Source organism: Macrotis lagotis, chromosome 2 (assembly GCF_037893015.1).
Source record: "Macrotis lagotis isolate mMagLag1 chromosome 2, bilby.v1.9.chrom.fasta, whole genome shotgun sequence".
In the NCBI taxonomy this organism is placed as follows: domain Eukaryota; kingdom Metazoa; phylum Chordata; class Mammalia; order Peramelemorphia; family Peramelidae; genus Macrotis; species Macrotis lagotis.
Genome location: NC_133659.1, coordinates 330647797 through 330670441, shown reverse-complemented (window position 1 = coordinate 330670441; position 22645 = coordinate 330647797). Strand labels below are relative to the sequence as shown.

Genomic DNA, 22645 nt, shown 5'->3' with positions numbered 1-22645 from the left:
TGCTACCCTCTTTCTATGTGATTGTATTGCCTTGGGAAGTTGTACTTGACTGTAAATGACCTTTCTTTCTGATTGTACCCTCTCTATACCCTCTGCTTTAACCCTGTCCTTTACTGTCCTCTGGGGAGGTGGGGCAGCTGGTTCAGACTTTTGGAGTTTGTTCTTTTGATGTATGTGGGCTCCAGTTTTCTTTCCAGTGAAGGCTGTTTTAGACACAAACCACTTTACTCCACTGTTTCCATTTTAAAATAAAAAGAAACTTATACTGACAAAATAAATCATTAATAAATAAGGGGGTATACCCTAAAGCTGGCATAAGACATCAGAGATGTAGGCAGGGTTTTTCCAGTAAAATCACCCCCCACCCACATCCAACAGCTCCGCAGCCCCTGGATGGGAGCCAAAGCTACACAGGATGGAGAGCCATTCGGTCAACCCCGTCCCTTGACAGATGAGGAAACTGAGGCTCAGAGAAGAAACCCTCACATGACTCTGTCACTGGCTGGAATTTGCTTATTTGTGCTTGGACAAAATAACCTCTACCTTTAAATCTATGTTCAAGGTCAGAGTAGGGTCTGGGATTGGAACCCAGATGCTGTGGCCTGAAATCCACCGTATGATGGGCTCCTGAGGCTTCTAAGGGGCTGGTGCCTGGACCTGGGTCTGTTTCAGTCAAGACTCCAAAGCCCCCTGGCAGGTAGACCCAGGGCTGGGGAGGCTGAAGCCAAGGGGCAAAGGTAGAAAGGGGGATGTTCTAGTAATGGATGGAACCGGCCTGGCCTGGTCTGCAGGACCAGGGGGCCCCATGCCCACACTCTCCCTGAGGCAGAAAAGAACCAATAGGAGGGGGAGACAGGATCCCCTACTCCCTCCAGACAGCCTGGGGGCTTAGGGAGGACCACCCAGATGTTCCTTCATAGACCCCGTGGTTTGGAACAGGGACACAGCAAGAACTTGGGGAGGAGGAGAGATTTTTCTCCCCCTCTGGCTCTCTGGGTGGGAAGCCTCAGGTCTGGGAGGGGAGGGGACCATGTGCTGCCCCTAAGCATCTGTGACAAATCTGGGAGTCTTGCTTCTCAGCTTTTGCTCCTAGAATTTTGGGGTGGGAGCTGGGAAGGGGCTTTCAGACGTCATCTAGACCCAAGAGAAATATTCTGATCCTCCAGCCCTCCTTTTGGGTGGAAAATGTTCATCCAGTGATGGGGAACTCACGACCCCATGAGACAAGTCATTGCATTTTGAACAGTTTTAATTGCTGCTAGGACCCCACGGACTCAGCCTAGAAGGCGGGGGGTGGGTTTCAATAGACACAGGAAAGCAAAAAGTGTTAAAAATTAGATATTGGGTTTTTAGGCACTTGGTTTAAGGGATATGCCATCCCCCATCCCCAGGGCAGGGAGGAGGAGCTGGGCTGGTAGATGCCCTGGTCCTTCACCCTCTGGAGAGAGGCTCTGGGGCTCGTCCCCTGGTGACCCAGGGAGGTTCATGGGATGGCCCCATGCTGCCTTCCCACTTCCACAAAAGCTTCCACACATCGGTCAATGTCTTCCTCGCTATGTACTGCGGAGATCTGAACCCGGATCCTGGCTTTCCCTTTGGGCACCACGGGGTAACTGAAGCCGATGACGTAGATCCCTGGTGGGAATCCCTGGATGTCAAAGCTCTGAGCTCCTCTCCCTCAGTGCCCCCAGTCTTCCCAACCCCCAGCCCCTCATTTTACAAACCGGGCCATTGAGGCCCAGAGAGGGAGGACCTTCCTGAAGACCAAAGTCTGTGCTGAGGCCCCTCCCCTACTTTGACCAGGCCCTGAGGGAAGCAAGGGAGTCAGGCCAGGTCATCCAGGTTGGGGCAGAAGAGCCCTCAGAGGAAGGATGGAAGAAGGAGGGCATTTGGTTTCCCCTGGGGTCCTCTCTCCCTGGTCCTAAGACAACAGACTGCATAGTCGTGTTCATTTTCTCCTTGAGGAAACTGAGGTCTGGTTGGACGGAGGCCTGGGGTTCAGGGCAGAGCCTGTCCAGGTGTCCTAAATTGGCCCCGGGTTACCTCTCTTCAGCATATCCTCGGCCATGACCGATGCTAGTCGGGCGTCTCCCAGCATCACAGGACAGATGGGGTGCTCCGTGCCCGAGATGGTGAAGCCAGCGGCCTCCATCTTGCTACGAAACCTGGCGCGGGGATGGAGAGAAGCCGGTGGGCTTGGTCCTGGAGTCCGGGACTCAGAAGCTCTGAGGGGCAGGGATGGGCATAGGGACGAGGGAGATGGGTCTTTGGTTCAGATTGTGGAAGGGACAAGGAGGTAGGAAGGGCCTGGGGAGGGACAAAGATGGTGCCCAGCTGGCAAGGATGATAGAGAAAGGCAACGATGATAGGCTCAGATTCATCGGTTGGAAGGAAGCTAGTGAGGACTAAGGGCTTCTCCTTGAGAGGTGGAGGAGAGGGTCCTGGGGTCGCTTCCAGCTCAGAGACTGAGTGTGGAGCCTGAACAGCACGGCCAGGTCAAGAAATGACTGAGTGGTTGGGAGACACTCAGGGAACAAGACAAGAGTAGAGGCAGAGCGCATCCCTCAAGGCTGCCTAGGGAGGCACCCGCAGGACTCGGGGAGAGGGGCTTGGGCTCCTGTCTAGGCCTCCCCTCCCTCCCCTGGGCCCGGCCTCACTGTAGGGTCTTGGCAGCCATGGATTGGGCAATGGCATCACTCTCCATGAGAAGGTCCAATGCCTTGGATGCACAGCCCACCACGGCAGGGGGGAGGCTGTTGGAGAAGAGGTAGGGCCGGGCCTGCTGCCGGAGAAGTGAGATGAGATCCCGAGGCCCAGTGGTGTAGCCCCCTGGGAGAAGAAGACCCGGTTAGAGACAGACCCCATCCTCTGCTGCCCCATCCCAAGCATGGCCCCATTCCCACGGTGCCAGCAAGCTTCCCCTGGGATCAGCCAAGCCATACCCCAGGGGTCCCCACCAGAGTGGCCCAGGCGGACGTGAACTAGGGACGGGATGGGTCTGTTTAGACTTTGAGAGTTCAAGAAGAGCAATCCAGAGACCTAGTCCAGCTTCTAAAAGAAACAGCTACTCATCAGAGCTGAGCCAAGGGAGTGACTGTTTCTAGAAGGAGTGAGTTCCCCATCGTGGATGGGCTGCGAGAATCTGCTGGAAGATCACTCCTGAGGCAGGCTTCGTTCAATGTACTTAAACCCTCAGTCTCTACACAGTTGGGCACTTAATAGATGCTTGTGCTTGGAGAGAATTCTCTTGTGAGGGTCCTTCTCAACTCTAGAGCCCTCTGGGGAGGAGAGAAGAAAGGAGGGGAGGAGACCCTCTTCTCCGAGTCAGGATCCCAGGCTATGGTGGGAGGGGGACACATCCCAGACAACCTGAAGCTCCCCCTAAGGCTTTTCCCAGGGTGGAGTTGATGATGGTGACCTGGTCCATCACTCCCAGCAGTTCATCAGTGCCCCTGTAAGGGAATGATACCCACTTGTAATCTGCCCTGGGGTATGGGACCCTGCCTCCCACATCCTGCTCTGCCCTGAGTAGACTGACTTTTGTGGGGGGGACAGAGATGTTTTTTGGACTCGCCCTTCCTACCATCACACGTCACCTCCCCCTTTCCCCCTTCCCTTACTCCAGGTCTCTATCTCAGCCCACTTGTCTGAGCCTCTGCTGATGGTGGGGACACAGACTCTGACCATTCCACCTCTCGGCTACCTGAGAAGTATACACATTCCTCCTACTACCATCACCACCACTTCTGCCGCCTGGAGATTCCTCCTGATCCCCTGGGAACCCAGATACACCAAAGTGGAGAATGAAGAGAACTCTGGGCTCCAGTCCAGGGCTGCCACGAATAAGGTGCTGTGCTCTTTGGGAAGTCAATTAACTGCCCTAAATTTGCTCTAAGGTCCCTTAACTTCTGGCCTTTGGGGGGGGGGGTTGTGTTGAACCTTCTACCTCGTATGAGTGAGTCCCCAGGGGGCCACAAGCAGGCCAGGGTAGAACCTGCAAGCAGGGCTGGGGCTCCTGCCTAGGAAGCCAGGCCAGGGGAGCTGAGGGGGGAGGGGAGGGGTAACTAAATCCTCTGGAGGCTTCCCCCAGGACAGGAAGCCACAGAAAGAAGGGGGGACTAATCTCTGTAGGAAGACCAAGCGATCTGAGGAGAAAGCCCCAAACTGGGAGGTCCTTCACTCATGCCAGCCTACCCAGGCCTGCTCCCTGCCTCAGTTTCCTCCTCAGAAGGCTGGACTAGCCTCAGCCCCCCTCCCCTGGGGGCTGTGAGAAAGGGCAGGTCAGACTGCAAGGCCAAGTATCTGGGCACAGACTGGGGCTGTGGGAGTGGATCACTGCCTCTCACCGGCCGCTTGGCCCAAGGAAACCAGTGGCATGACATTCATCTATGAAGACCACAGCTTTGTATTTCTGAGCCAGCTGGCAGATCTCCCGAAGAGGGGCAATGTCACCGTCCATGGAGAAGACCCCATCTGTGGCCACCAGCCTCAGTCGATGCTTCTGCAGGGAGACAAAGGCAGGGGCTGGGCTTAGGAAGCCCCCCACTTCTGTTCCTAGCCCCCCTCATGAACCTGGTACACAAATCTCCAGGTCGTCTAGTCAGGGAGCGCTGGGGGTCAGGGAGCAAAGTGAAGCAGCTGAAAAAGAGCCATGGGTAAGTGAAGGAGAGGAGGGAGGCTGGTCAGGGAGTGAGAGCCAGGAGCACAGACCCAGCAAGGGGCAACCCCCCAAAAGGCAAAACCCAGGGAAGACCTCCAGCACTCTGGGAGAGTCTCCGTGGAGGACACCCAGGGCCCATGAGCCAGGATCGCCCAGGCGGAGAGCACAGGATGGGCTGCCACCTGTTTGTGAGGGACTCTGGGGCCCCCGTCCTTGGGATCCGGGAGCTGGACACAGACAAAGGGAGCGGGAGATCCCTGGTGATACAGCCGCAGGACTAAAGGGCTGGGGATGGGCTCTGTCCCCCCAAATAGCTGGAGGTCCCTGGGATCCCTGGGCAGGAAGTCTTATTTCTGAGAAACTGTGGCTAAAAAACTGGGCAAAGGATGGGACTAGAGTCAGAAGACATCTGGCTTCGAATCCTGGCTTGAAAGAGAGCTGTGTGACTGCCCTCCTTCCTTTCCTCTCTTTTTTCCTTCTTTCTTCCCTCCCTCTCTCTTCTTTTCTATCCTTCCTCCTTCCCTTTCTTCTTTTCCCTTCCTTCCTTTCCTCCCTCCCTCCTTCCCTCCCTTCCGTCCTCCCTCCCTCCCTTCCTTCCTTCCTTCCTTCCTTCCTTCCTTCCTTCCTTCCTTCCTCCCTCCCTCCTTCCCTCCCTCCCTTCCTTCCTTCCTCCCTTCCTTCCTTCCTTCCTTCCTTCCTTCCTTCCTTCCTTCCTTCCTTCCTTCCTTCCTCCCTTCCTTCCCTTTCTCTCCTTCCTTCCCTTCCTCCCTTCCTCCCCTCCTTCCTCCCTCCCTCCCTTCCTCCTTCCTTCCTTCCTCCTCCCTACTTCCTTCCTTCCTTCCTCCTCCCTACTTCCTTCCTTCCTTCCTCCTCCCTCCTTCCTTCCTTCCTCCCTCCCTCCCTTCCTTCCTTCCTCCTCCCTCCTTCCTTCCTTCCTTCCTCCTCCCTCCTTCCTTCCTTCCTCCCTCCCTTCCTTCATTCCCTTCCTCTCCTTCCCTTCCTCTCCTTCCTCCCTCTTTCCTTCCCTTCCTCCCTCCCTCCCCCTCCTCCCTCCCTCCCTCACTTTCTTTCCTTCTTCCTTCCTTTCTTCCTTCCTTTTTTCCTCTATAAAGATAACAAGCCATGAGGCTGTTAGGAGAGAAGGGCTTTGTGAATCTTCAGCCCCAGAAGTTGACCTGGGAACAAGTGACTGGCAGCATCCAGGTACCTGGGCCTCCCGCAGCTTGGCCTCCAGATCCCCCATGTCCAGGTGGCCATAGCGGTACTTGTTGGCCTTACACAGGCGGATGCCATCAATGATGGAGGCGTGGTTGAGCTCATCGGAAAGCACGGCATCCTCCGGGGTCAGTAAGGCCTGTGGGGGACAGTCAGGGCTGACAGTGACCGCCAATACGGGATGCCGCCCACCCTGCCTGGCCCTGGGCTGCTCCAGCCATTCGAGGCCCCCCAGCCTGTCTTCACCCACCCCCACCCCCCACTGCCTCCATACCTAAGAGTTTGACTTGACATAGCCTCAAAAACAAATGGGCTGGTGTCCTTCTGGCCCCCTCCACAGAGCCTGGACCCTCTCCCCCCAGCCCACTCCCACCACCTCCCAGAGCGAGCATGGACCACTCGTCGCGCCCCCTCCCCGCCAGGTGCTGGGGTTCTTAGTGCTGTGTTTATGGTTGCACAGATAGGAACTTTCAGAACTAGGATCTGACCCCAAAGGCTCAGTCACCTCGACCCCGGCCCATCATGGGAGAGATGAACTCGTTGGCATGCTTACATTATCGACATTTTTCTCTGACTTTTACTGCTGTCTTTTGTTTTTTCTCTGGTTTCATTGGTGGGGACCCAAGTTTTAACTTTTAACATTTTAAATCTCATTTTAACTGATATTTTTTATACACATTTAGAGGGAAGGAACAAGCCTCTATTAAGGGTCTATACTGGGAGCTTTCCAAACATTATCTCCCTTGATCCTTACCACTCTGGGAGTAGGGAGTGGCTATTCGGATTCCAAGTTTACAGATGGGGAAACTGAGGTTGACAAGATGAGTGAATTTTAGAAGATTTTTCTCTCTTCTCCACTCTCATTTTTACAGAGAAGGAAACTAAGCCTAGGGAGTTTCAATGACTTGACAAGGGTCAGATAGAGTCCAGGGGAGGCCTCCAGGACCAGTGTCCCTTCCCCCACACCAATCAGCTTCTTTCCCTCAGGGTCCAGGGTCCATCTCACTTGGTCTCTGACTTTCTAAGAGATGTGAGCCCAGAATTTGACTCTGGAGGAGTGGACCCAAGGCCTTGGCTCACGAGGAGCCGCTAACAAGGCCTGCCCAGGGTTCCCAGACTCTTCTCACCTTGGTCAGGCAGTTCTCAGTTTTGGGGCCCCTGAGGCCAGCCAGACCAAAGCTTACCTACCTCAAACAGTCCAGCGTTGGCATCAAAGCAGCTTGGATAGAGGATGGCGTCCTCCCTCTGGTGGAAGTCAGCGATCTTCTCCTCCAGGGCTTTGTGGATGCTCTGTACAGGAAATGCAGAGAGATGCCCAATAAGACTGAGGGAGCGGGCACAGGGGCCCTGCCAACTGCTAACCCGGCACAGCCAAGGGCCAGGCCCGGGCCAGGCTCAGCAGAACCAACAGCAGGTCTAGAACATAAGCTCCCTGAGGGCTGGGACTGTTTCATTTGTGTCTCTGTACATGCACTACCTACTACAGGGCCTGGCATCCAGGAGGCACTTAATATAGGCTTGCTAAGTTAAACTAAATTGGCCAGAATGCAAACATCAGGGACATCTGTCTTCAGCTCCCTCTCCCCTCCCCACTCCGTGACTTCCCACTCCAAGGGGCCCCGTCTTCCTCCTCCCAGGGCAGGTGTGGGGAAGGAAGGGCTGCATTCGGAAATCAAGGCTTGAGGGCTCAGAGCTGGAGAATGATGACTGGGGGGGGGGGTCCCTCGAGCTTCCCCCAGGTGCTACCTACACCCCTCCAAAAAGCCAGAGAATGTTGGAGCTAGCGTGGCCTCTTAGAAGAGGGGATGGCAGAGCTGGGAGGGGGCTTGGAACAGGGGATGGCAGAGGTAGGAGGGGTAGAACAAGGGATGGCAGAGCTGGGAGGGGGCTTAGAACAGGGGATGGCAGAGCTGGAGGGGGCTTGGAACAGGGGATGGCAGAGCTGGGAGGGGGCTTAGAACAGGGGATGGCAGAGCTGGAGGGGGCTTGGAACAGGGGATGGCAGAGCTGGAGGGGACTGAGAATAGAAACCATGAGAAGGGAAGAACCTTAGGTCTAGGAAGACTGGAGCAACTGATTGGGGTGGGGGGGGGCAGGGAAGGACCTTTGTAAAATTCCAGAACTAGGAGGAACATTAGGATCTAGAATGCTACAACTGAGAGGGAACTCACACTTGAAATTCTTAATTCATGCATCCATTTATTCAACAAACATTCAAAGCTTATGATAGCAACTAGACATGATAATTATTAAATATCTCTGTGGATACAAAAGTGGACATGAGCCAGGCCCTGTGCTCAGAGAGGACACCATAGGAGGGACAGCAGGACAAATGCTCAAATAGCTATAAATGTGAAAAATGTGAAAGAGAGGTCCAAGAAAAGAGCTCGGAGGAATTTCAAGTCAAAAGAATGGGGCTTGGTTCCTGCCTCTGGGATTTGTCGATCTTGGTCAAGACCCCCCCCCCCGGGGGGGGACCCCTTCTTTCAAATATTAGAACCAGACCAGGCAAGTTCTGTTATTTCTTCCCGGTAGAACATCTAGGCTCTTGGACCCTCAAGGTCAGCTCTGGGGTGAGGAAGGAATATTAATCAGTCGATTGGTAGATAGATGTAGAGATATTTTTAAAAATGTTTACAATGTTAGGGAGGGTGAGCTACTCCCTTGTGAAGGTGAGATGTCAAAAATGACATCTAGAGCCTCCTCCTAGAGTCAGGAAGTCTTGAGTTCAAATCTAGCTTCAGACATATTCTAGTTGTGTGACTCTGGCCAAGTCACTTGACCTCTGTAAAAAGAGCATAACCATTGCCATTTCCAGGGCATAGGGTAAGAACATATGTCAATGCGTTTACTTTATCACAAGTACATAATTCAAATTCCAGAAGAATCTCATTGTCTTTTTTGAGAACAATATGAGTACGTTTGGGTAGAAGAACTTGTAAAACAAAAAAAATGTAAAGGTTAAAAAATGCATAAGGTTAAAAAAAATCTAGGCTGTTTTGTTGATCTAAGAAATAAAATCTGAATATTAAAACATTATGGTTAGTGAAAAATAATCATTCATATGTTACCCTACTTGGAAATCAAATTGTTCTTATGACGGTTTTGTTATATTTGAAGTTCATAATACCTGTCGAAAATTTTAAAGTCATCTAAGATGTTCTAATTATTTAAAATAATTCTAAAAGCAATTATTTCTATTTATATCTATTTTAAAATGTGGTTAATAGCTAAACATTCTACTATAAGTTTTTGTTTTTTTTTTATAAAGCCTGGTTCAAAGGGGCGGCTAGGTGGCGTAGTGGATAAAGCACCGGCCCTGGAGTCAGGAGTACCTGGGTTCAACTCCGGTCTCAGACACTTAATAACCTAGCTGTGTGGCCTTGGGCAAGTCACTTAAGCCTGTTTGCCTTGCAAAAACCTAAATAAATAAATAAACAAACAAATAAATAAATAACTAAAGCCTGGTTCAAGAGCCAATCAAGTTTATTGATTTTTTTTTTTTTTAGGTTTTTGCAAGGCAAACAGGCTTAAGTGACTTGCCCAAGGCCACACAGCTAGGTAATTATTAAGTGTCTGAGGCCGGATTTGAACCCAGGTACTCCTGACTCCAGGGCCGGTGCTCTATCCACTGCGCCACCTAGCCACCCCATGTTGATATTTTTAATCACAAGTTTATATCTCATTTTAAAGCACGATCCTTATGTGCAATCATAGAATGAGACGTGAGGCTTTTCTGTGATATTATTGTTGCCACTGCGAGATTATAGTCACCATATTTTGGCATATTTTGATCCTTTTTAGACTATAAAGTTTAGAACTCTTATAGGAAATTGCCATTAAAGACCTCATGAGACTGAAAATTGGTCTTCTATCTTGAGTCTGAAATCCAGGTATCAAGGAAATTTAGGCTGGAGCAATGGACACAAGGTCAGCAACCCTATGGAGTTCATGGCTACTTGTGGGTGGTAGGCTCATTGAGAAAGGTTGGGGAAACGATTTTCAACAAGTTCTGACATTGGATTTTCCTAACTCAGTTTCTCAACTCTGACATTTGGAAACGTCTCACTTAACAGATTTAAAATCTGGCTCAAGGCATTTGGTCATCCACATAGTCTTACCTGGAAAGTGACATCTAAATGAAAAATGAAAGTTTTCCTTTCCTATGTTCTTGGTCCTTGTGACAAATTCCAGTAGTCATGTCAGGTGATAGACACCATGTCAGTGTAAAAGAAAAAAATATAATGTGCTCACAGTGATCTAATTCTAATAGCCAACTGGGTTTGTATATCATCTTGACATCTGTTGTTAGCTACACGCTCCTATGAAAATTAAGATCCTTTAGCTTTTCAAAATGCTAAGGGGATATTTAAGCAAGTATGATAAAAGTTTTTGTGACATTAGGATATTATTCTCTGTCATAACCATCTGAAGTTTTGTTTTAAGGAAAAGAATGTTAGTCAATTAAATACATCCAAAGAAGGATGACCTATGGTTTATTTTTTTAAAAATTATTTTTTTTCCTTTTTGTTAATTTTTTTAAATTGGAATCCATTTCTAGATAAGATGTTTTTGGATTGCTTCTAAACATGGGCAAAAAGTTAAAATTCTTTTATAAATCACTCACTAGATACACACTGATCCAAAAATGATTATCAAATCTGTATGTTCTTTACTCTTATGGAAGTTAGTTTTGTTAATGGAATAAGCACGTTCCAAATGGGGGAAGTAAAATAATGCCAAGTATTTTAAAATGAGTCTTTTAAAACTAGATTGTAAAACTGATTTGGTTCTTAAAATTTTCTATTTGTATCTAAGGTCTCTGTGACAATTGGGAAATCAAAGAGGTTCCAAAATCATTGGTTTTGACCTGATAAAATTTGTGTTGATATATATATATATATATTTTTTTTTTACTTGAGAGGAAAATACCTACAAGTAATGTGAATGGACTTGGGAAGATCTGGTCATTAAACTTCCAGTGATAGAGAAGGACATCAGACGGCTCCAGAAGAAAGAAGAAAAGGACCAGAAGTTTATGCTATTACTTACTTTCTCCCTTTTGCGTTTTCTTATTTGTAAGGGTCTTTCAATCAGAGGACTACCCCCTTTTGAACTTCGTAACTTGTCTGTGACTCCGTAAATACGTCATCCATTCTTATGCCCCCACTCATAGATAGACTTTATGTTTTTGGTCTGAGCATCCTTCTGGCAGCCCTAGGTCTCCTAGAGATAACCTCCATTTATTCTATTCTGTCTCCTTTCACCCATTCTCTCCTCAAAAGGAGAGAATGCATTGGACTACTCCTCCCATAGTCTTCCCTCTCTTTTATCACCTCCCAGGCTTCTCCCATTCCTTTCCTTTCCTACTTTCCTCCAGGGTAAGATAGATTTCTACATCCAGTTGAGTGAGTATCTTATTCCCTCTCTGATGAGAGTGAGGCTCACTCAGTCCCCCCATCTTCCCCCTTTTCCACTCCACAAAAGTTTTTCTAGCCTCTTGTGTGAAACAGCTTAGCCCATTGTATCTCTCCCTTTCACTTTCTTCCAATACATTCTTCAGTCACCCATTAACTCCATCCTTTTAAGATATCCCTTCAAATTCAGCTTCCACCTGTGCCTTGTCTATATAGGCTCCTTCATAAATTGGTTGACTTCTCAAGTATTTGTTATGACACCAGCTTTGCAAGACAAGTAGGGACCTGGAGGGTCCTCATCCCCATTTTACAGGTGTGGGAATGCTTGGAGAGGTTAAGTGATTGTTCTGGGGTGTTACCATCCATCAGTTACCATCCTGCTTCACGATGGACTTGCCCAGAGCCATCTGAGCATGGCAGGCCAGGTTGGTGGGCTGGGGCAGGCAGCAGCCAAGGTCACACCTTGGCTGCCTCTCTCTGATGCAGGGGGTCTCTCTCATACCTGTGTCCCACAGATGAATCGGACAGAGCTGAGGCCGGCTCCAAACTGCTCTAGCACCTTCAGGCCAGCTTGGATCACTTCTGGGTGACTGGAGAGACCCAGGTAGTTATTGGCACAGAAATTAAGGATCACTATGGAAAAGAGAATGATAGGGGTTAGATTTGGGAGAGTCCCCACAGATCATGTAGAATAACACTCTTCTTTAACAGATGAAGGAGTGGAAGTCTAGTTGGGGGAAATGATTTTTCCAGGGTCTTGTAGGTTCTAAGTAAGAGAACCTGGATTCAACTTCAGATTTCCTGACCCCAAATCTAAGTCTATAATGTATATAACTATACACCCTAAAGGCATCTGGGAAGTGCAGTGGACAGCATAGTAGATTTAACATTAGGAAGCTCTAAATTCAAATCTGACCCATGGCAACTCATTTAAACTCTCTCAGCCTCAGTTTCATCTGTATAAAAACAGCACCTACTTTGGAAAATTGTCAGGAGACTCAAAGGAGATCCCCTAGGGAAAATGTGTCACAAACTTGAAGGCTCTGTATTACTGCATTAGGATTACTGTACATCACCCAGAGAATCCTAGACTCTCAGGAGCCCCCACCTTTTAGTGTCTAATTGAATGCATACACCCTCTATAATGGAGCCCGCAATTTAGAAGCCTTTCTGTCCAGGTCTCAGTTTCCTCATCTGCAAAAGGAGAAGATCCCTTCTGCTCCTGTGTGTGTGTGTGGGGGGGTGAGGGAGAGAGAGAGAGAGAGAGAGAGAGAGAGAGAGAGAGAGAGAGAGAGAGAGAGAGAGAGAGAGAGAAGGAGAAGAAGAAGGAGGAGGAGGAGGAAGAGCAAGAGGAAGGGACACAGAAAAAAAGAAGAGAGAAGAAAAGGAAAAGAGAGGAGAGGAGAAAAGTCAAAGTCAATAGTAGTTTCTGAAGTCCCAGGGGCCATGGGGTGCAGACAACCTCCCCCCCCCACACACACACACCCTGGGGCTGCCGGCCTGGCCCACTTCTCTTTGCTCATTTCTTGCTAACCAAGTCAAGTCCAAAATATCCAACTCAAAGGGGAATGGCCTCTAACCCAGATGGCAGGATCCCTAGAGGCTACATCTGACTCAGGAAGCCCGCAGTATCTCTATTCTAATTCTTATCATTCTAGACATAATCTAGACTAATCTCTTAGACCAAAAGGAGCCATGTTACTACTCTTCTCTTCCCTCCTTTGCTGAGCCTCATGGCTGTGCTGCCTCAAATACACACGCAACAGACACAAGTAGAGGCAAAATCCCAGTCCACCGTTCAGGAGGCCTCAGTCTGCGCTGGGGAACAGAGGGGATTCTGGTGGGTGGGAAATGAGAAAAGGTTAAGACACTGGGGTCTTGAGTCCTGTGCTTCTGTGGTGGGACTGGCAGAGTCCTGGCATGGGGAACCAGTTGGCAGCCCTGTGGTTGAATCTCCAGGGTTCCCTTGCTCCCTAAGTGATGATGGGCATTCCCACAGCAGGGGTGAAATCCTAGCCCAATTCTGAGGGAGAGGGCTCCTGAGACCCCAGGGAACTTCCTTGTCTCCCCTCCTATTTCTCTGTGGGTGGCTTGTCTCAGTTTTTACCTGAGATTTGGAGGGTCCAGAATGGGAAAGGCAGGAATGACTCTAACATGAAGAGCCTGAGATAATTACCCTAAATTGAGTGAATGGAAATGGAGAAATCATGGGAAGGACAGTTAGAGAATTTGGGAAGGTTTCCTGGAAGTGGTATTTGACATGCAGGAGGGGAGGGGGGAATATTAAATATTGGCATTAGGAAGGTAGATGGGCCAAGGCAAGGGAACAGAGCAGATGGGAGTCAAGATACCAGTGGAATTGGGAGGCTTGAGCTAAGCCCCAGCCAGGGGTTAACTCCTTCTTTCCCACATTAGCTTAGACTCCCAGGAACTACAGAGTTGAGATGCAGCCCTGGGGCAGCTTGGGTTTAATTTACCCAGGATGGATGGATCTGGGCCCCTCAGGGCAAGAGGAATATAAAAGTGGTTCTAGGTATACTGAGTCCTGGAAGGGTCCCAAAGGAACCTTCTATCTGATCCCTTTAACTTCCCAACAGAGACAAGAACTTTTTCTAGAGTGGTTTTTTGTTTTTTTTTTTTTTTAGATTTTTCAAGGCAATGAATGGGGTTAAGTGGCTTGCCCAAGGCCACACGGCTAGGTCATTATTAAGTGTCTGAGGTCGCATTTGAACTCGGGGACTCCTGACTCCAGGACCGGTGCTCTATCCACTGTGCCACCTAGCCACCCCCTTTCTAGAGTGTTTTTAATCTATCCTTGGAGCTGCTTTTACTTGAGTCCATAGCAATGTGTTTTTAGGAAATAGACTGTTTTTTGGTGAAACCTGGGCCTCCGAATGAGCCAAAGCATCAGAATGGGTCAGCAAACCAAGGTGGAAGGGAGGAAAGAATAGGCAGGGATCTCAAGAGATCTGGTGCTGGGCGGCTAGGTGGCACAGTGGATAAAGCACCGGCCCTGGAGTCAGGAGTCCCCGGGTTCAAATCCGGTCTCAGACACTTAATAATGACCTAGCCGTGTGGCCTTGGGCAAGCCACTTAACCCTGTTTACCTTGCAAACATCTAAAAAAAAAAGAGAGAGAGAGATCTGGTGCCACCCTTGAAGAAACTGGTCTAGCCTGCCTGGGAACTGGAATTCTACATTGGACAGTGCTAGAGGGAAACTGGAGTACCACCCAATCTCAGAGAACCACCCTCTCCTTTTTTCAGATAAGAAGCCTGAGGTCAGGCAGGGAGAAAGCAGGGGAGATCTAAGCCCAGGTCCTGTGACCTCTAATCAGTAGCTCTCAGAAAGAAGCTTCTGGTCATCCTACCTGCCCCCCCCCCCCCCCCCCCCGGCACCAGCCCTTCCCCCAAGATGTATAGCTCAGAGGTCCCAGATGCCATTAGGTGGTTGGAGGGTATGGAGCCTCAAAGACAGAAGGAGAAGGTGGGCGGCCAAAGTCAGCAGCTGGAGGCCTCTGGCTGTCCTAGGAGGCTGCGCTCTCCTACTTTGGAGACCCAGTGAAACTCAGTCTCTAGAGTTCATTTCTTCCCAGTCTCGAGCCAGACCTCCTGACCTTAGGGGGGCTTTTGAGATCATCTGGCCCAAGCTCTGGGCCAGGCTTTGTGATGGCTCATCTCCATTTGCTCGTTCTGGTTGGGTAGTTGTAGGGTGAATGAATCTCCTAACTTCTACTTCTTGCTACCAAACTGCACTTTTCTCGGGTTGGGGAGAGGCCCTGCTATGAGTGGCTGTCCCCAAGGTCCTAAATCATGAAGGTCCCTCTGGGTGAATGAGGTCCTTTGCATTTGGAGGAGCTTCGTTGTGGCCAGTCAGTTCCTTTGCATTCGTTGTGGCCAGGTCAGGAGCCCCTCAGGAAAGCCTAGGTCTCCGCTCCTAAGACTGGGTGCGCTCTCAGGTCTTGGTATCTCTCCCAAGTTCAGAAAGCGTCTCTTCCTTCCTCCCCCCCCCTCATTCATCCTCCCCTCTCTGCTCTCTGCTCCCCAACACCCCTCCTGAACTGGCCATTTTTCCACATCTGTGGATGGGAACTGAGCCCGCGGCTTCCATCCCTGCCCCCGGGATCTGCTGCCCAATCTCGGGGACTTTCGAGCTTGTGCCCTGGCAGCGTTCACCTGCCCCCCCCCCCCGCGGGGATCTCTTGACCGGGCGGGTAGATGGGGGTGTCAAGGTCACAGAAGGCTCCACAGCCCCCTGGGGCCGCGGGGGGCCGCGGGGGGCCGCGGGAGCTCGGTGAGCAGGGCCGTACCGTCGGGACTGGGAAGGAGGGGGCCGACATCCCTCCCCGCCTTCTTCCAGCCTGGCCCCCCGGGGTGCCCCTGGCCCTGCAGCAGCTGTTTGCTTCCTGCCCAGCCTACCGGTAAAACCGGGCTGAGGGGACAGGAGTGGCCTCCCTGGGGGGGCGCCCCCAAACGGGGAGCTGGGTGGGCGAGGCGGGGGCGCGTAGGACCTGCCTCCGAGTTCCCTTTCACCCCCCAGTCCCAGATTTTTTTGGAGAGGGAGGGGGTCCTCAAAGGAGCCGATCCCGACCCATCGCCCTGCCATTCTCGGGCTGGGGGTGCGAAGGGAGCTCCACGGAGCCAGGCCTGAGGCAGGAGCCCCCCTCCCCGGCCCCTGCGCCCCGGCCGGGACCACCTTACCTCCCGGGCGGCCCTCCACGCTGACGCGCGGCCCCTGCTTGGAGGTGAGGATCCTCTCGCTCTTCCACCTGCCCGCCCCCCGGATCGCCTCCAGCTGCCCCTCCAAGCGGGCCCGCAGCTGGGCTAGGGCCGACTGCGCCCGGGGGCCGCCCCCCACCCCGGCCCCCAGGGCCCAGCTCCGCGGGCGGCCGCGCCACATCCCGCTCCGCCGCACCTGAGATGGCTCCAGCGCCGGGCGGCGGTTCGGGAGGCCAATGGGGAGCCCCGAAGCTGAAGGGGCGGAGGAGGCGGGGGCCGGCCCCCACCCCCCAAGCTGGTCCTCTCGGTTCCCTTCCCTCAGGGTCACCTGGGCCCACGTCAGCCGCAGCTCTAAGGCCCTTGGAGAGATGAGGGAGCCCGGGAGCCATTCCCCGAGGCCCTGGGAGAGTGGGAAAGAGGGGAAGGGCCTAGGGGCCGAGCAGCCCTGGATTCGAGTCTCGCCCGGGGTGCCCGCCTGGCCGCGGAGCCCGAGGTGGATCCTTAGCCCCTCGGCCTCCGGCAGAAGGGGCCCCGGGTAGAGGAGCTCTGGAGACAGGGAAAGCCCCGGGGCCCATCCCTTAGCGACCAGGCTAGGGAGGGTGCGCGGAATAGGTCTCCCTCCAGGAGCTTAGGTGGGGTGGGGTCTGGGCGGCCGACAAGGAGATGCTGGTTACTAGCGAAGACTGCCAGCTGGTCCTCACCCCGACAGTCGGCCTGTAGTCAATTAACTCTCGCTCTCCTTTTCTCTTCTTTCCACTTTCCTTCTATTCTTTCTTTCTTTCTCTCTACTCTTTCCTTCTTTTTCTTTCCTTCTCTCCCCTTTCCTTCTTTTTCTCTCTTCTCTTTCCTTCTCTCTCTCCTTTCCTTCTCTCTCTCCTTTCCTTCTTTCTCTCTCTTTCCTTCTCTCTCTCCTTTCCTTCTTTCTCTTTCCTTCTCTCTCTCCTTTCCTTCTCTCTACTCTTTCCTTCTCTCTCTCCTTTCCTTCTTTCTCTCTCTTTCCTTCTCTCTCTCCTTTCCTTCTTTCTCTTTCCTTCTCTCTCTCCTTTCCTTCTCTCTACTCTTTCCTTCTCTCTCTCCTTTCCTTCTTTCTCTCTACTCTTTCCTTCTCTCTCTCCTTTCCTTCTTTCTCTCTACTCTTTCCTTCTATCTCTCCTTTCCTTCTTTCTCTCTACTCTTTCCTTCTCTCTCTCCTTTCCTTCTTTCTCTCTACTCTTTCCTTTCCTTCTTTCTCTCTACTCTTTCCTTTTTCTCTTTCTTTCCTTTCCTTCCTTCCTTCAGTTCCCAAAGGGCATCCATCACACGCTTACCTGAGGTACTCTGCCCAAAGGTATGTATATTTTGATAGGCAAAACCAATTAGGGTTTACCGGCCCTAAATCACTGTGGCTCCCATGGATTACCAATAGGTCCCAGGCCCCACTTGGTCGTTTGGTCCAGACTGCCTCAGAGCCAGTGTAAAGACAACTGTTTATTTTGATCGGGGTCTGCCCTCCCGAATTGTTGGTTTTTAAAGAGAGTATTCTTGGTCTTTCTTTTTTTAATTTTTTTTTTTTTTGCCTCATTTCTTACCTCGCCTTAATCACTGATTGAGTTTTGCTTCAACCTGGGAAAGACCTTAGCTTAAAAAGGGCGAGGCCTCCCCTGCTTTGGGGCTCCGGAGGAGACAGGGAGGCCGCTGCCTTTACACAGCTCCCCCCTCCCTTGCTGGCCATCGCATCCCTGCTGTCCTGGGCCTCCTCAAGAAGGAAGGACAAACCTACATTAAGCCCCTACTGAGTGACAGGCTCACTTATAGTCCGTCTGTCTGCCCTCAGGAAGACCTCAGTGTAGTAACCCTATGGGCATGGGGGCCTCCGCTACCTACCTCATTGCTCCCTGCCTCAGTTTCCTTATCTGCAAAATGAGAATAGCACCTCCCGGGGTTGTGTGGGGGGGACCCGAGGAGGTCACATTTGTATTATTCAAACAAGGGAGAAGCGAGCAGGCCCAGTGAAGCTGGCTGCGGGTGGGATGGGGGGGTGTGGGCCAGGGCAGCAGGGGCACTGAGGCCTCCCCGGGATGGAGCTGGGCGGGGGAGACAAAAGCCCCGGCTGGGCTCGGTCCCTCACCTGCATGATGAGGCAAAGGGAGGTCTAGACTCTCCTCGGTGGGATCCACGGTCTCTCGGGGTCCTGGGAGCCCCGAGAATGACGGAGGCCGCCTTGCTCCAGAAGGTGGGATTTGAGCCGGGCCTCAGACGCTGGGGGGGGGGGGCAGGATGGGTTGGGGCGGGGCATTCCTCCGTGCCCACCTCCCAACCCAGCGCGTTCTGCCCACTTTGCCCACCCCTGGAGAAGGGTCCTCGGGCCTCGCCCCACCCCCAGCCCCGGCCCGGAAGGGAGGGGGACCCTCGGAAAGAGGAAGCGGGGGCGGGGAGGGGGCTCTCTCTCCCCGCGGAGGATGCGCCCCAGGCTCCTCCCCGCCTCGGGGTGCCAACGGGAACGGGCAGGAAGCGAGGCGGGGCGAGGCGGCCTGGACCGGCGAGCCCCCAGCCCCTCCCCATCCTGGCCACGCAGCCCCCGCCTGCCAGGCTGCCACAGCGTCCCATTCCGCTCCCCCGCCCCGGCCCAAGACCCCACGCCCCCCCCCATCGCGGCCGGCGGGGGAGGGGTGGAGAGGGAGAGGACCCCGTGGGGGGGGCGGGGTCGTTTTGTGGTCCTTTTTCAGTTTTATTTCAAATTCGAAAATGCTAAAGGCGGCGATCAGCACCCACAATAACATACAAAGCACAGGAAAGCAGGGCCGGGCCTTCCTGGGGCCCCGGGGCCCCCCGGGGAGCCCCAAACTTGAGCGAGCAAATTCCGAGGGGCTGCAGGACGCCCTGCTCCGCTCCGCCCCCCGCCCCTCAGGCTACCGCTACAACTGCGAGGACCCCCCCAAAACAGCCAACCCAGAGTCCCGGAGCTTGGGTTCCTTCTACGGGGGGCACGTGGCTCATCAGACAGGAAGCTGGGGTGCAGAAGGGCGGCCCCAGGAGGAGAGCTGGACCGGGGGGGCCGCCGTTCTGCGCTGGCCGGCAAAGTCCGGGTTCGGGGCGCCCCCTCCCCCCTCCTGGGCCAATCAGGAAAGGAAGGGGAAAAAGCACGAAAAAGGTTTACAAGAGACCCCCCCCCCCCACGAGCCCGATGGGGGCAGACAGAGCAGCGCGGGGCGTCATCAAACTGGGTGAAATCAGGCACTTTGGTCAGACCCCCGACGGTGGCCGAGGATGGCAGGTCCGCTCCCTGCAGGAACACGGCTGGAGCCCCGGCCCCCTCCGCGCCCCTCCGCGGGCCCCGCCGGCCGGCTGCGGCTCTGGGGGAGGGGGGCGGCCTCCCCTCCCTCGGGTCCTCGGCCCCCACTGAAGGTCCGTGACGTCCGAGGTGGGAAGCCCAGGCTTCGGGGGCCGGGGCCGGGGCGGCGCGCCTCACTTCTTCTTGGCCGCCTTCTTGGCGCTGGGCTTGGCCTTGGCCTTGGCCGGCTTGGCCTTCTTGGCCTTGGGGGCCTGGACCGGCTTGGCGGGGAGCGGCCGGGGCCGCTTGGCCTTCTTGGGGGCGGGGGCGGCCTTCTTCCCGGGCCGCTTGGCCGCCGCCTTGGGCCGCCGGGCCGGGGCCTTGGCCTTGGCCGCCTTCTTGGGCCGGGCCGGCCGGCGCGGGGCCGCCGCCTTCTGGGGCTCCTTCTTGGCCCTCTTGGCGGCCGGCGCCTGGGGCTGGGGGGCCCGGGCCAGGCGGAAGGAGCCCGAGGCGCCCACCCCCTTGGTCTGCCGCAGCACCCCGCTGGCCAGCAGGCGCTTGATGGCCAGCTTGACCTGCGCGTCGGCGTTGTCGCCCACCCGGTAGTGGCCCCTGATGTACTTCTGGATGGCCTGGCGCGAGCAGCCGGCGCGGCTCCGGTCGGCGCGGATGGCCGCCGCGATCATGTCCGAGTAGCTGGGGTGCGCCGCGGCCTTGCCGGCGGCCTGGGCCCGCTGGGCCCTGGGGGCCGGGGCCGCGCTGTCCGCCATGGCCGGGCCGGGCCGCCGCTCCGCCGCTCTGGCGCTCTGGGGCCGCCGCCCGGTATTTAGCGGCGGCGCGCGGACCGCGGTGAGGACTGGGCCGCCGCCGCCATCTGTGCTTGTGGCGCCGCCCGAGGCGGACCCCGGCCCGCGCCCCCCGCGCCCCCCCCGCGGCCCGCCCCGGCCCCCCGCGGCCCGCCCCGGCCTCCCCCGCGCCGCCCCCCCCCCCGCCCGCGCCCCCCGCGGTCCCCAGCGGCCCGCCCCGGCCCCCCGCGGCCTCCCCGGCCGCCCCCCGCGCCCCCCCCCGCGGCCCGCCCCGGCCCCCCGCGCGGCCCACCCCGGCCTCCCCCGCGCCGCCCCCCCCCGCCCGCGCCCCCCCGCGGCCCGCCCGGCCCCCCCGGTCGCCCCCAGCGCGCCCGCGCCCCCGCCAAGCGACCCCAACTAGCACAGGGGGCCCCCCCTCCGAGAGCCCCTCGGGTTCGGGGCCGGGGGCTGGGAAACCTCCCCAGGCCCCCCCCCCACTCGTAAGTGCAGGGCACGGGGGGTGCCCCGGCTGGCCCCTTCCCCCGCAGCCCCAAGTTTGCCCCTAGTTCTAGAAAGGGCCCCTCCCTCTTGGACCCCCACGAGACCCCCCCCCAACTTTCCCCTTCAATACCGAAGGGGCTCCGCGCCCCCCCCTTAGGGCCCCTTGTGTCTCCTTGGAAAACGCCCCCCAACCCCTGGATGGGGGCAGCCCCTCTGTGTCCCCCAATCGGGCCAGTCCCCTGGAGGGGCTGAGGGCCCCCCAGCTGCCCCCCCCCGACGTCCAACACTACCCACCGGACCTCCTCCGCCACTCCCCAGCTGGACCTGTACAAGCCCCGGCCCCAGGCCCGAGCCCCCAGACCCGGGGGGGGTCTCGCGTCCCCGAGACTCCTGGCCTACCGGGGCAGGAAGCTGGCCTCGCCGGCGGGGGGCTTCGCCTTCCCCCCCCCCCGTTCGGCCTCTGGAAGCGGACCACCCTCGAAGCCCCCTCCCCTCCTTCTGAGGAACGGCCCCGGACTCCCGGCGTTTGGGGGGGCTCGCAGTGCATCCGCCGGAGCGGCCCGCCCAGGTCCCCCACGATCCGTGTTCTCCCCCCCCCCGGGCCTGCCCTCCCCTCCCCCAAGTGTCTCATGCAGGGAGTTGGGGGGCTCCCACGGTTTTGGGGGCCCCTCCCCCAGGCAGCATCCCGAGGGAGAACAGACCCGCTATTAGTCTAGGGCGATGGGGGGCGCCAGCAGGGACGCCTCTGTTTCCCACTGCTCAGCGGCTTCTGACCTGGCCTTTGTCCTCGCACCCCCAACTCTGAAGCCGGGGCCTGGCCGCGGCCCCCGTCCCTAGAACGCGGGGCTCTTGCAGCCCGTTCTGTGTCTCGCCAGAAAGGCTGGGGGTGGGGAGGGGGCGTAGGGAGAGCTCCCCAAAAGGCAGCAGCGGGGGGGCAGCCCCTTCCTCATGGCACACCGCCCTTGAGATGGGCCCTGGGGGCTGGGGCTCCTTCCTTGGGGACTTTGGGGGGACTCTGCGTCCGGGAGTGGCGGCTCCCCGAGTCTGGGGCGGGGGTCCCGGGGGCCCCATCGCCATCTTGCTGGCAGGAAGGATTCCCCCCCACCGTGTGGACCCCTTCCGCCGGGCAGCAAGAGGAGGGGGCGCCCCAGGAGCCCCGGACCCAGAAGCGGGGAACTCCCCGGAGACAGGCTCCGGCTGTAAATCATTAACGAGCGGCCTTGGAGGAGGGGGAGGGGCGCCTTGAACCCCAAGAGCAAAGGGCCCCGGGGCTTCAACGAGCCACGCCCCAACCCGGGGCCGCAGGAAAGTTACTGGGCTGCCTGGGCACCCCCAGCGGCCCCTCCGCCAGGCCATCCGGAACGGGGCACGGGGAGGGGACTGGGGGGGCCAGGCCAGGCCGGCGGGAGGCACCCGGGACCCAGAGGGCAGAAACTTTCCGGCTTGGAGCTCGGGGGTGGGGGGCGAAAGGGGGGCGGGGCGCCCCCCCCCAGGGTTGCTTCTGATTTTCCTGTTTACGTCTCCGCCTAAAATAAACCGATTCCACTAAACCGTAAGGTGCTGCTCGGGTTTTTGTTGAACTTTCCAGCCGTAGTTGAGCGTCTAGGCAAGCGGGGTCAGTTCCTGCCCACCCGGCGGCTCCGGTTGCATCCCCACCTCCCAGCCTTTGTCCAGGCTGGCCCCCACCCCTGGCTGGCCTTCCCTGCTCCTGTCCGGGAGCAGCCCCTTTGCAGGCGGAGTTCAGGGAACACCTCCCTCCTCAGCACTTTCCCGAACTCTTCCACTCCCGACCTTGGCTGCCGTGTTTTGGCCTTTCTTTCTCTTTTGCTTCGTTTTGGCCCTAGGACTGGCATCGTTAGGTCCTTCCGCCTAAGCGCCGCTTCTCCGACTCTTCACACGATTGGCCCAAAGATCTGGGGTCTCACAGTTCCACTAGCTCCATTGCTGCCCCGCGAGCTTGTGAATAAAACTCGCAGATTATTTATGTGCCCATCATTTCCCCACCCCCAGGATGTCCATTCCCTGAGGGTAAGGACTGTTTCTAATTTCTATCTTTGCGCCCCAAACCCAGCTTGCTGTTACTATGGGGTAGCTGCTTTG

General features: G+C 55.5%; 2 protein-coding genes across 3 annotated transcripts; both read right to left on the bottom strand.

Annotated features, from left to right (window-relative positions):
• Positions 1–1231: 1231 nt before the first annotated feature.
• Positions 1232–16536, bottom strand: GCAT (glycine C-acetyltransferase). 2 transcript variants are annotated; one of them, XM_074226893.1, is made up of 9 exons: positions 16206–16536; positions 11795–11925; positions 7064–7165; positions 5868–6014; positions 4347–4501; positions 3370–3452; positions 2658–2829; positions 2044–2165; positions 1232–1635 (listed from the first exon to the last, which is right to left on the bottom strand). In XM_074226893.1, exons 1-9 carry the CDS (start codon positions 16396–16398, stop codon positions 1484–1486), a joined length of 1257 nt encoding a protein of 418 aa, XP_074082994.1. In that variant the 5' UTR covers positions 16399–16536; the 3' UTR covers positions 1232–1483. The 2 variants fall into 2 exon arrangements, with proteins under 2 accessions (XP_074082994.1, XP_074082993.1); XM_074226892.1 differs by lacking the exon at positions 16206–16536 and adding an exon at positions 15992–16193.
• A 1601-nt stretch (positions 16537–18137) lies between these two features.
• Positions 18138–20121, bottom strand: H1-0 (H1.0 linker histone). The gene has a single exon (XM_074226894.1). The coding sequence runs from the start codon at positions 20027–20029 to the stop codon at positions 19454–19456; it is 576 nt and encodes a 191-aa protein (XP_074082995.1). The 5' UTR covers positions 20030–20121; the 3' UTR covers positions 18138–19453.
• Between the last annotated feature and the right edge of the window lie 2524 nt (positions 20122–22645).

Coding starts and splice junctions, on each gene's coding strand:
- GCAT (XM_074226892.1), bottom strand. CDS start 16,190: ATGTGGCGCGGCCGCCCGCGGAGCTGGGCCCTGGGGGCCGGGGTGGGG. Junction 3,453..4,346: donor TTCCTTGGGCCAAGCGGCCG/GTGAGAGGCAGT, acceptor ATTCCCTTACAG/GGGCACTGATGAACTGCTGG. Junction 1,636..2,043: donor CGAGGATATGCTGAAGAGAG/GTAACCCGGGGC, acceptor GATTCCCACCAG/GGATCTACGTCATCGGCTTC.
- H1-0 (XM_074226894.1), bottom strand. CDS start 20,029: ATGGCGGACAGCGCGGCCCCGGCCCCCAGGGCCCAGCGGGCCCAGGCC.